The sequence below is a fragment of the Nelumbo lutea genome, chromosome 1, assembly GCF_056320005.1.
Source record: "Nelumbo lutea isolate HS-2025 chromosome 1, American lotus-T2T, whole genome shotgun sequence".
NCBI lineage: Eukaryota > Viridiplantae > Streptophyta > Magnoliopsida > Proteales > Nelumbonaceae > Nelumbo > Nelumbo lutea.
In genome coordinates this window covers 99088159-99100785 of record NC_142684.1, presented here as the reverse complement: position 1 = coordinate 99100785, position 12627 = coordinate 99088159, and the positions used below count along the sequence as shown (strand labels likewise).

The window sequence follows — 12627 nt, the reverse complement described above, 5'->3', positions numbered from 1 at the left end:
AATTACCTTTTAAAAGAAGCATTCTACGTAGGAACAAGGTACCTAGAGGAAAAACCATGGGAACCTAATTACCTTGATGATCTCTTTAGTAGAATGTATAATCTACTGAGATACATTTGTTTCTCAAAATTCATGGAGTCAATAGAATAGTTTATCTGTTTCTGTTATAATTCGTATATTTACCTTTGCTGTAACTTATCCTATCATAGTTATCTGTAACTGATCTCTCTCTATATATATCAATACAAATTGACCTCTTGAGAAGAGAGGAATTACAGCAGCTTCAGAAACCTTGATCTTAAATCTTTCAGTTTCAATTCCATATCTATTCTACATTATGCTCTTGAGAATGTAAAACCAAGTTCCTTTTTTTCCTTGAAATTGGAATTGATTGCTATTTTCCAGTATATCTAGATAACTGTTTAGCAATATAGTTGACTAATTCCTGAAATCATAAGACTATTTTAAAACAGAAGCTTTTGAGGCCAAAGTAACTAATCAACATGTTGAACCAGGTAGGAAAACCAAACATACCTCCATGGAGCCATTCATCAATTTGGCCGATATGGGCATTTCTTCTCGATGTTTTACTTGTTACACCATCATTCTTTCTTTGCAGCCACTTCCATGTAAAATTCAAACTGTAACATGATCCTCCCCTCTTTACCACAAACAGAGGTAATAGTTAAGAACAATGAGATAGCAAATACTAAATTTTATAAAAAAAAAAAAAAGAATCTAAACAGAAATTAGTCACAATATAGTCGCCTATAGCAATGGAATCCCATTGAAATGAAAAACATTTCAACTTAAAGGTTTCCCGGTGAGGAGGAATATGTTGGGTAGGTTTGGATAGGATGAGAAGACTGAAACGCAAGTCAAATTAGGAAATGCACAACTCAAATATCATACTGATTTTAGAGCTTATCAAAAATTGCGAACCCCGTTGAGAAAAAAAAATGGCAGATTTTCCTTAGCCCTCACTTAAGAAACAGGTTCGGAACGTTGGGTTAATTATTTCGTGTCTGTTTGTCCTAATGAAGTCAAATTAGCTAGTGAAATGCCCAACCAAAACCATGAATCAAATTTAAGGTGGATGAATTTTGAACTTACCCCACGACAAGAAACTGCTCCACAATCTAAATTAACACAAAACTCGAGAGGCAGCTAGAAGCCTACATTTGCCAAATTAAAATCATTTAAATTGTTCCACAAGACCAGAACATTCAAACGAAATGATAGGGGAATTAAAACAAATTACTATGAATTTTCTATGAAGATATAGTCTTTAACTGCTGTTGCTTGTGGGCTCGAGATTTCTTCTTCTCCCCACCAAAATTTTCACTTAATACAATTCAATCATCTGTTAACAATTGGCAATCTTATGTTTACTGCCTATCAAGAAAAACAAAAGACGGTAATTTCATCATCTCAATTGCCATCCAAAACCAGAAAACAAAAGCAAAAAAGGAACTTTTTTCTGATAACGTTTCTTTATTTACAGTTTTCAGCCTTTCCTTAAAAGTTGAAAGTTGAAACCGCGAGCTCTAAGCAAAGATCTCACAAGGTAAAGGGATTTGGAGGAGGGTGTATGACAGGGGTCTTCGACATGGTCATGTTACCAGTGATGACGTGAGGTGCAGCGCTATCCTCCACAACTACGGGATTAACCTGCACCACCCTCTCCGGCACAACCTTCTCTCCATCCACCTTCGCCAACACCTCGAAGTGCATCCTCACCGATTCTGGCTTCGTCCTCCATTCCGGAAACCCCTCCCAGTTCATCCCTTCCTCCCCTCCTTCCTTCAACGGCTTCTCCACTCTAAACCCAGTCTTCAGAAACGTCTGCGCCGATGCATCCACCTTCAACAACCTAAATGACCCTTCCTGATTCGCCTTCTCACCCAGCACAGAGTACAGTAGTGCCTCGAACCCCATCAGGTTTCGGTTCGACCCGTTCACCGACGCCACCGGCCACATTGTGGTGAATCGTTCAGGTGTCAGAAGCGTCGTCACCTCACCTGCTTCAACGGCTCCGGTCGTCTGGCCTCTCGACGGCGACGATAACTCCACGAGTCCCGGTGCGAGGCGCTTCAGCTTGAGCTTCCCATCCGATTCGGACGATGAGGAGGAGGAAGTGAGGGATGATGGACCAACTATCCTCAGGGAGACTAAAGGAGCCCCTTCGGCTTTGGTGCGTGAAGCATCGCGGAGGCGATGGGCAATACTTAAAAGGGAAGAGGCAAAGCTCCCGTGGGTTCGGTTCAAGGGGAGTGGGAGATCGAGTGGATGGCGCAGGCTGACGGACCTGGCGCCTATAACCGTCACCACAGCGCCTTCCGCTAGAACGACCTTCTTCAGCACACCGGCGTCTACGTCATGCTGCAGAACAAGGAAAATTCAGAACGAATTCTAAACAAAACAAAACCCTAATCAGGAACTGATCGAGAAAGTAAAACAAAGGGAAGCTCACAGGTAACGAAAGTCTCATGTCCTTGGCATCTTGGATCCAGAGCTCCATGGGGCCAGCCAACTGAAAGGGGGACAAAACAGGGGAAACATGATCCTGTGACCCGCGAGTATCTACTAAGCTAGTCTCCCAACCGGAAACCGAGGGATCCTCGGTCCGGAAGATGGGCAGATCCACGTATTCCCATCGGTTGACATCTTCGAGAAACTTAAAAGGGAGAACTTTCTTGTCGATCTCAATATCGAACTCATAAGCAACAGAATGCCCGACCAAGGCATCATTGATGTCGAAACCAGAAATCTTGAAGCCATCAGCTTGAAACCCTAATCCCTTAATGATGGCGTCCTTCAAATCCTGAATATGTAAATTATAAATTCAGAAAAAAATTAACAAAAAAGAACAAAAGAAACACCATTGGTAAAATTACTTACAGAAATAGCCTTTGAGGGATTCAAATTTTTTGCTGTCGATATCTGTACATTGGACGATCCAATCGTAAGGAGGAGAAGAAATCCCATCAGACAGAGGGATCGAAGCGCCATTAGATAAGAGGGATTCCAAATTCCCAATTCCGAAAGAAAAAAACAGAAAGGAGAGTAGGATATAATATATGAGCGAAGATCGATTGATCGTTCACAGAGAGAAAGAAAATAATTATGGGAAAGAAGGAACGAAGAGACAAAAACCTTTTAAAATCAGGTTTCGTTTTTGGATCTCGTCTCGTTGTACTCGTAAAGGAAGGAGTGGTGTGGTATGGATGGTTCTAGATGGACGATGATTGTTGGAGGTATAGAACGGAGATGCTGACGTGGAGTTAGTTCGACCAATGAGAAGTAACAAAATGATGCGAGCATGCCTACGATTGGTCAGGCTAACTGGCTTCGTTGGTGTGAATGGTTAACGTGGAACTAATGTTTGTCTTTGGAATGTTTTCAGTTTTACACTGCTCACGCGTATCAAATCAGAACGCGGGAAAAATAGAGTCCACGTGTAAATTTCTTTATAAATATGCCGTTGGATACACTGTGTGGATAATATTCGTTGAACGGATCGAGATTTGCTCTCACACATCGCACCTTACACGGTACGGGAGAAGCTTCCGATGTGCGGTTAGGATTAGAGCTGTTCATGGGCCGGGCCGGGCCGGGCTTTTACTCATCATTAATTAATGGAAATACGTTAGGCCCGAGCCCAAGCCCGTCCGACCAACGGGCCTATAACTTGGGCCCGAGCCCAGCCCTAATAAAAAGCCCGAGCTCCAAGCCCGTCAGCCCAACGCCTCATAGGTAGCTTGATACCTGATCAGCTCGACACTTCACAGGCAGAGACCTCGACACCACATAAGTCCCAGTCACCTCTTCGGCATGGGCAAAGTCAAGAAGAGTGGACTACAAGTTGCTCCCAAAGCCTACGAGCCACATTATTGCTAAAAAACCCAGTCGCCTCTACGACATGGGCAACACAACTGCTTAAGACACGGTCGCCTCTTCGGCATGGGCAAAGTCAAGAAGAGTGGACTACAAGTCACTCCCAAAGCCTACGGACCACATTACTGCTATTCAAATTAGAATTAAAAATTCAGATGGTTTTTTTTCCTATTTAAATGAACAATGGGCCTACAAGATGTTTTTTTCCCTTTTTTTTACGTTTTAAAACAGTTTTACATTCTTAAATCAAATAAAATTATTCAAATGGACATAATCACATAACCCATGTTAAGTCTAATTTTAGGTGGGACCGGGCCGGGCTTGGGCCGAGCTATTTTGACAAAACCCGAGCCCGGCTTGAATTTATTGTGGCCAGGTTTTTTGGCCCGAGTTTAAGCTTGCAGGCCTATAAACATGTTCAAGCCCGTCCAGGGGCTAGGTCGGCCCGCCGGGCCACCCGGCCCATGAATAGGTCTAGTTAGGATATGTTGTAAGGTTGGTGTGAGGAGCGAATCCAAACTTTGGCTTCAGTCAGAGCAAAATTCGTCCGTAGCCTTGCATCAGGAATATCTTCGTACTTCTATGCTTTATTTCATGGGGAGATATTCCCAATGCAAGGCTATGATGGCTATTCGAATGGACTTTGCTCTCACTAAATCCTGTTTCCCTTATTCGGCGGAGACAGATAGTGTTTTTGTTTGAAAATTTTAATTTTGGGACCGGACGGGTTTTTGGCTTCAGTCCAAGCACCCTTAGTCACGGCACCGTTCGCACATTAGGACGTGCCTCCGAATCGTGTGAAGGGCTGAAGCATGCGAGGATGCTTCACCTCGTTAGTGAGACTCGCCGTTAGTGGAGTTGAGCAAAACGACCTCTCCTCTCCTTTCTCTTGAGTATCACAGAGACATCTCTCCTCCCTCTCTCTCCCCCCATCTGCCCAACGGGGACTTAACAACCATCATCGTCGGCAATAAACAACCATCACTGGCAACTTAACAACCATCACACTTCATTCCATTCTTGTTAAGTCACTCGCCGGGCAAATGGAGGGAGAGAAAGGGAGGAGAGATGTCTAGTCTGCGATACTCAAGGGAGAGGAGAGGAGCAAAACGAACCTTGTTTTCCTTAACTAACGGCAAGTCTCATTTTGCTTCAGCCCTTCACACGATTCGGAGGATGCATAGCGTGTCCTCCGAATGCGCGAACGGTGCCTTGACTAAGGGTGCCTGGACTGAAGCCGAACTCTTGAAGTACATGTAGGATACGGTATAAGGTTAAAGGGGTTTTTATTGTTCAGTCCACTTCATAAATCTTAATCCCACCATACAGGTGGAATGAATCCAAATGAGGTTAAATCCATGGGGAGGATGCGGTTTATAGGGGGCTACTAATAGACTAGGAGGGGTTGTAATTTCAAATTTCATACCTAATACGGTATTAGTACAAATAAGATGCAGTATTAGGTTAAATATGGTATTATGCTGAGATATCAAAATGAGAGAGGGAGAAGAAAGTGATGAAGTGGGTTCGTGAGGAAGCAAAGAAGGCTAAAATGAAGAGGGGCTAAGAGTTTTCGGTTGGGGTAAGAGAGAAATATGCCACCTCTTCATTTTAGCCTTCTCTCTTACCCTAACCAAGAACTCTTATCCCCTCTTCATTTTAGCCAAGGTTTTTTAAACTGATTTGGACAATGAACCAAACAAGGGTCCAGTTCTCAGGTCGAACGATCTGACTATTCGAACCAAATGGATGGCCCGTTCTAACAAAAAAATAAAAAAGTTTTAAAAAAAATAAAAATCAGCTAAACCATTGAATAGTTCGAACAATTCGACCACCCGGGTTAGTGGTTTGTTTATGAAATCAATGGTTTTGGGGTAAAACGAAACTGGACACCTAACCGGTTTCTGGATTTCCAATCCGGTCCGATTTTGAAAACCATGATTTTAGCCTTCCTTGCTTCCTCATGAAGACACCTCATCATTCCCTTCTCCCTCTGTCATTTTGACATCTGAGCATGCATGACCCATCCCTCTTTCCTCTATGTTAATCCCTTCCTAAAATCTCTCTCTACCAAAATCTAATCTAATCTAGCCAAGTGTCACCACTATCCCCAACTTTCTCCTAAATTATCTATAATTCCTATTTATCTCCTAAATTATATATAATTTCTAATTATCTCTAATTTAGTAGAGAGTTTCTCTCCTAAATTATCTTAATTCCTATTTATCTTACCCCATTTTTCATCTATATCTATCAAAAGAAAAGTTTGAATTAAAAAATTTCAGAATTATTTAAATATTATGATGAAATTATGTAATGACTTTAAAATATTTACCAAAAACATAAAAAATTATCATAGATTTAATAATATTCGTACTATTAATAATTTTATACTTTTATGAAATACATAACAAAATTATATATTGACGATATAAATTATAGTTTTATGAATTGTTCAAATAATATAATTTAAAATTTAAAAAATATTATTTAAATTTTTCAATAACTAAATATTATAAATAAAAATATTAAAAGTAGTTAAATATTATATAACAAAATATTTAATATTATGTAATAAATTTAAAATAATGAAAATTTTTAAATATTTTATATTTTATTTAAATATTAAATAACTAAATATTTTAAATAATGAAATATTTAACATAACTAAATTTTAAATAGTTAAAATAACAAAATTATGTAATAAACTAAAACATTTTATTAAAATTAAAAAATCATTATAATCAATTCCATAATAAAAATACACGGAATAGAATGAAAAGATATTTTGTCTCTTTCTGAAGAGAAGAAGGGCATTGTATAGATATTTTATACCAAAGAACGTATAAATGGAGCTATATCGACTTACATATGTCTCGTTGACCAAACGATCAGGTATATCAATAAAGAAATTGTGTAATAATAGTATAACTGATAATTTTATGGATTATGAAATTCAATAAATAAGTAATATTGAAATAACTAAATAATTATATTATTTAAAATGATAAATAATATTGTAAATAACTAATACTAAATATTTTAAATATTAACAAATTAATGACTAAATCATATTTTAAATATTATTTAAAAAAAATAAATAGATTAAATAAAGAAAATAATAGATTTAATAATATTTGATAAAATATAAATAATTATTTTTTTTAAATATCATTGAAATAATGAAAAATAAATTAAATAATTTAGAGGTAATGAATCTTTGAAATAACAAAAATAGGTAATAACTTTCAAAAAAATGATATTTATTAATAATAATTTTAAAATCTTAACAGAGTAGTGGATATATAGATAAAGTAAATGAATTTTATGCAATTTAATAGAGTAATGGAGATGAGAGAGAATTAGTGGCATTGGTTATTGAAGGAGAGAGTTAATAGCATAATTAATGAGGAGAGATTATTAAAAGAGTTAATGGAAAAGAAGAGAGAGAGAGAGAGAGAGAGAGAGAAAGGTGTTTTAACTAAGAGTGTTAAAACTTAAAAGTCTTAAAGGTGATATTAGTCAATTGAGTTGTTTTGTTCAATTTTAAAATTAAAAAATTCAAAAAAAACTAGAAAAAAGATAGGTGCCTTTGAGAAGAAACCAAGAGGAGATAAGTGACTTTCCAAATAAACCATAGAGAGGGAAAGTGTCAGCTTGGCACATTGCAATTTAATATATAGATATATATTAGTTTTAATTGAGACCAATTGTCTTGCTCCAATGGAGAACAAGCTCACCTATACCTTGTGCTTAAATTTAATTAACTATAAATTTGGGGTGACCAGGATCAAACACTAGAAGACTTAGTCAAATTGTCTTTAATACCATCACACATAACTATTCAACTTAAAATATTAAGCTATTAGGTTAAGCCCCTGAATAGGTTTTTTGTTCTCTAAAGACCTCCACACCAATCAAACCATTAATGTAGCAAATATTTAGCCCATCATTTATAACTTCAGCTTTAAATGCCTTGTTGGATATGTGTGTGTGCTTGTGCCTTATATAAAATTATAGCAGTGATAAACAACTTGAGAGAGAGAGAGAAGAGAAATAAAGAATTGACTTATATGGTTTGTCAACTTAACCTACATCCACTCCTTAAGGCACCAAACTATTCTAACTAGTTTCATAGCTATACCCCACTCCTATGCCCTTTTCCATATAAAAATTTGATGCAACCACCTCTCAGTAGTGAAGACACTGCTCCATCATCTTCACTCAATGACTCATAATCAACTAGTTTCCCAAGTACTTGCCAAACCATCACTATTGCTTCGTCCTTCAGTACTGGTAATGCTCTACCCTTTAAACAAAGATTAATAGTACAAGCACAATGCCAACCACACTCACAAGAGCCACCTACTCTTGATATTCTCACCATAGAAACTCAAGAATGTTTATAAAGAAATATAATGTTCCTCAATGATCTAACATGCAAAATATAGCTCAAATTATATGTTGCTTTTGTAGGAACGAGGGCTCAATGATTTTCAAGATAAAGCTCCATCCCTTTCTTACTAGCTCTTAGGATTCAAAACTATTCTAGATGGAAGTTCTTATTTACTCTCTTTTTTTTTTTTTTTGTTGGTAATCAAAGGATTTTTCACATAAGGTTCCTTTCTTTATATTGATAGAAATCTTATATATATATATATATATTGTAATTAAAATGCGTGTCGTAAGAAGTTCACACGTGCATGCAATTGTGTCGGAAGGAACAATCCCAATGATAATTCATTGCATAAAAGTAAATGTACGAGTGAAAAAAAAATTTAATTACATGACACCACACGTGTCCATAATTCTGCCTCCCTCCTCTCAAACTCTCTCTCTTTCCTTCATTGATACTCTCAATGCCTCCCTTTCTCTCCCTCTTTCTCTTGGTTACGAAAGGATTTCAGTTGGACTTAGTGGTGTTAGTGTTTCAGTTGGGCAGCTGGTTGGTATTATTGATTAGGATTTTCTATCAACAATGTGGGTGGGGTTTATTGGTAGTCTCTTTGTTCTTTTTGTTTTCCTTGTTCCAAGATATGTTTTTTGGTTGTTTTATTCTCTTTGGAATGCATACTCTCATTCTCCTCTTTGTTCTTCTCAGATTTGTTAGTTCTTCTCTGTCATGGGTTTTTGTCTTTTGGTTGTTTTCTTTTGCTTTTGTTGGTTAATTTGTTAGTTCTTGGTTCTGTTTTTTGGTTTTCTTTTCCTTTTGCTGGTTGGTAAGTGTTGCAGTGGCTTCCTTCTCTGATGGAGATGGCTTTGTATCTAGTGCATGGTAAGGGTTTGCAGTTCTTCTGTTGGTTGTTCCCTTATTGACACTGTGGTTACTGTGATTCATGGTGTCGATGGTGACACACAGTGGTTACTGTGGTTCATGGTGCCGATGGTGACACATACACGCACATAGAGAGAGAGAGAGAGAGAGAGAGTCTGCTCCTCTTCGTTCCTCTCTGAATTGGCATTGGCATGACAACACCAACGAGAGATTCTTTAAGCTTCTTTGAGGTAAGTAGTATTCCTAAAGTTTTTGCTTTTCTTTTGTCTCTCTTCCAAATGTATATGAGAAACATTCATCTGCTTAGGGATTTTGGTTTTTTCAATTTTTCTACTTATTAGTGCCATGGGGGCCTTCGAAGGTTCCTTCCTATCTGAGTTATGATCCCTAATTACACCTCCAATGCATTGAAGTCTATGTGAACCACGACTCTGGTGTTTTGTGACCTTGTAGAGTTGAGCTAGCAGTGAAGCTACTACTATAATGGATTCTTGTTGTACAACCTTGAATCCCAATGCCCATCCTGTAGAAGTTAGGAAAGGGCTTATTAATGCATACCAAGTTGGCGAAGAGTTTGAGAGCTGATAATGGAGATAGAAAAATCAAAAATGGCATTGCGGACTTCTCTATTCTTTGGGATGTCAATAACGACATTGTGGTAAGTAATGCAGTACATAGCTCATTTCCTTCATCAATAAACTAATTAAATACATGCTTTTTTCTTCATATTTATCACAGTTACCCAAAAATTAGGTCACTTTCAAATTCTAGAATAGTTAAATTCTTCATTCTATGTCCAAGTTGTAAATAGAATTGGTATAGATTTTCATGGATCCTTTTCTGGGTTGCAATTTTTTGTGATCCTATATGATTAAATTGCCAAAAAAAAGTTATCAAATTAAAAGTTCCTTTCTACACAAATTATTTTATCTGAATATGCTCTTACCCTTTCATTTATGTTTTCACTTCAAAATGAGACCACCCAAGCACCACTATTTGGGAGGCAGAAGGCAGACCCAAAGAAAGATGTTTATAAGCTGACCATGTGAGACGCACTTCGGAAAGATAGAAGCAGCTGCACTTTAACCCTCCTAAACGAGCACATAGGTACAATTCTGGGTCAAGACCAATCTAGATACAAAATGTAAGGCCAGGCCTAAAAGCTTGCCAGGCCGGATGGGATGAGCTTCTCCACCAAGTTTGGGATAACATCCATTAGTTTTTAATTTTTTTTGTCATTTTAAATACAATAGATGGATGCTAATTAAATTTAAACTCATGATATCAGATTTCATAACAGATTTGGATCTAAAGGTTTGGTAATTGGACCTTAGATGGGGATGTAGCTGGATCGAATCTGTTTACATCCTGTAGCTGGATCGAATCTTTCTTCTTGCCTTCAAGGACCCGATAATGTGATAGGTTCGGCTCCAATTTTGAGTGTTTAGTCTGATTTGTCTCTTTAATCATATGGGTTGGTAGCAGTTTGGGTGTAAGTTTGTGGTCTTCTTGAGGCCTAATGGGCCCTTTCTACCTCAGCAGGTATTACATATTAATTTAAGGGGGATTAAGGGTAATTGGGATTTCATGAAAGTATAAACATGCACTCTTAAAAGTATATGCATCCAATTGCACATTGGGAATATCTCTTCGTGAATTTTATATTAGGGGTGTCAACGATATTCGAAAATCTGATTTCGAATTCGATATTCGATATTCAATATAATCGAATCAAATTCGAATATCTAATCGGTCGAATTCGGATATCCTATTCTTACCGAATAGTTAATCAGATTCAAATTTGAATATAACCTTATTCGATTCGATAAATATCCGAATTTGATTGATTATTTAATTCTTATATATAATAATTAAGTTATATAAATAATTTATATACTTTATATCAATAAAATATTTATTTTATATATTTATTAATTATCTAAAATAATTAATTAATCAAACTCGAATCAATCAGATATTCGCATATTTAATCGGATTCGAATTCGGATATTAATTTTCAATATCTGTCAGATATCAAATTGAATTCGGATATCGGATCCAATTCCAATTCGATCCGTTTACACCCCTATTTTTATATACTTGAAATTTCGATTTACCATTTTCAGAAGCATGTTGGTACAAATGCTGATAGTACCAACATGCAGAAGTGCCGATAGTACCAGCGAATTTTATCTCTTTGAGGTTTCATCTGGTTTTTCAGAAACGAAGTTCTATCCAACATGCAGCATTAGCTGGATGACCTCTGTGAGCAGTTTAATGGCATGAAAGAGAGGACACGCTGAAATTGGGTTTGACATGTTATTCACAAATAGCAAGGATTTCCTATTTAGTGAAGATATCAAACTTTGTCAGACTGGGTGTTCTGCTTGTAGTTGTCTGGTTTGCAATCAACATTGTATTTCAGAAAATGGTTCAATGGTAATCATCTAACTAACTGAGTGAAATTTATCCAATTAATAAGTTAGGTTGTTTATTTCACACTCTCTCTTTCTCTCTCTCTCTCTCTATATATATATATATATGAATCAATGAAACCCTATCGAGAATGCATGTAGTGGAGTGGAGATGAAAATTTCAAATTGCTTTCTCTTAACCCCTGTTCTAAATTGTTTTTGTTTCGTAGCTTCGTCTGGGTTCTTCTTCAAAAGTCTTGCTGTATCAGTGAATACAAAGTCTTGATTCTACCTTGAAGTTTTGGATTTTCAATTCTAAGTGAGGATTACAATTTAGGCATGTCAAAGTCTTGATTCGTCTGGGTTATTCTTCAAAAGTCGTGCTGTATCAGTGAATACAAAGTCTTGATTCTACCTTGAGGTTTTGGATTTTCAATTCTATGTGAGGATTACAATTTAGGCCCGTCAAAGTTTTATTGTTGCTTTTTTGTTATTTTTCTACTACAGAGGCATGTTTTTATTTTTATTTTTTTCTTTATTTCCTTCTCATTTGCTTCTTGCTTGAGGCCGAAACAGGGGCTCTGCCTTTATCTTCTTATTCTTTGTGATGACAGCTAGCTTTTCCACCATTTAGAGAAACATGGAAGGTTCTCTGAGTCGAAAACCCTAGTGCTTTTCAGTCATCTAATGCAAGTTTTGATACTGTGATGTATTGTCATGACAAAGGCATTTGTATGTCAACAATTTCTTATTGGACTATCAAGTTTAGGCATTTGTATTATGGATTTGTCATTTTGGTATGTTGGGTTTTAGATTCATAGGATGGATGAAGGAGACAAATGCAAGTTATATAAGGATGATGTTTTAACTGTAGATTAATTGAGTCGCAAGTGGAATGTTTTGGTTGGTTATTTTGGTCTTTCAGTACTAGATTTTTATATGTTTCCTCTTCATTCATAATCACATCATGTTTTTAAAATTTTCATTTTGTTATTTTTTGTTTTGGATAATCTATTCTTAAAGTAAGATCTATCCTTTTCT

The 12627-nt window shown here is 36.7% G+C and overlaps 1 protein-coding gene across 1 annotated transcript; it reads right to left on the bottom strand.

Annotated features, from left to right (window-relative positions):
• Window positions 1-1267: 1267 nt before the first annotated feature.
• On the bottom strand, window positions 1268-3356 carry TIN1 (tunicamycin induced protein). The gene is made up of 3 exons (XM_088966683.1): window positions 2902-3356; window positions 2474-2824; window positions 1268-2382 (listed from the first exon to the last, which is right to left on the bottom strand). Exons 1-3 carry the CDS (start codon window positions 3010-3012, stop codon window positions 1561-1563), a joined length of 1284 nt encoding a protein of 427 aa, XP_088822809.1. The 5' UTR covers window positions 3013-3356; the 3' UTR covers window positions 1268-1560.
• Window positions 3357-12627: the final 9271 nt, after the last annotated feature.

Bases quoted from the DNA above. Each gene is read 5' to 3' on its own strand.
- TIN1 (XM_088966683.1), bottom strand. From the start codon at position 3,012: ATGGCGCTTCGATCCCTCTGTCTGATGGGATTTCTTCTCCTCCTTACG. The intron at 2,825-2,901 runs GTAAGTAATTTT...TTACATATTCAG, and splicing joins ATCCCTCAAAGGCTATTTCT to GATTTGAAGGACGCCATCAT. The intron at 2,383-2,473 runs GTGAGCTTCCCT...CTTGTTCTGCAG, and splicing joins ACATGAGACTTTCGTTACCT to CATGACGTAGACGCCGGTGT.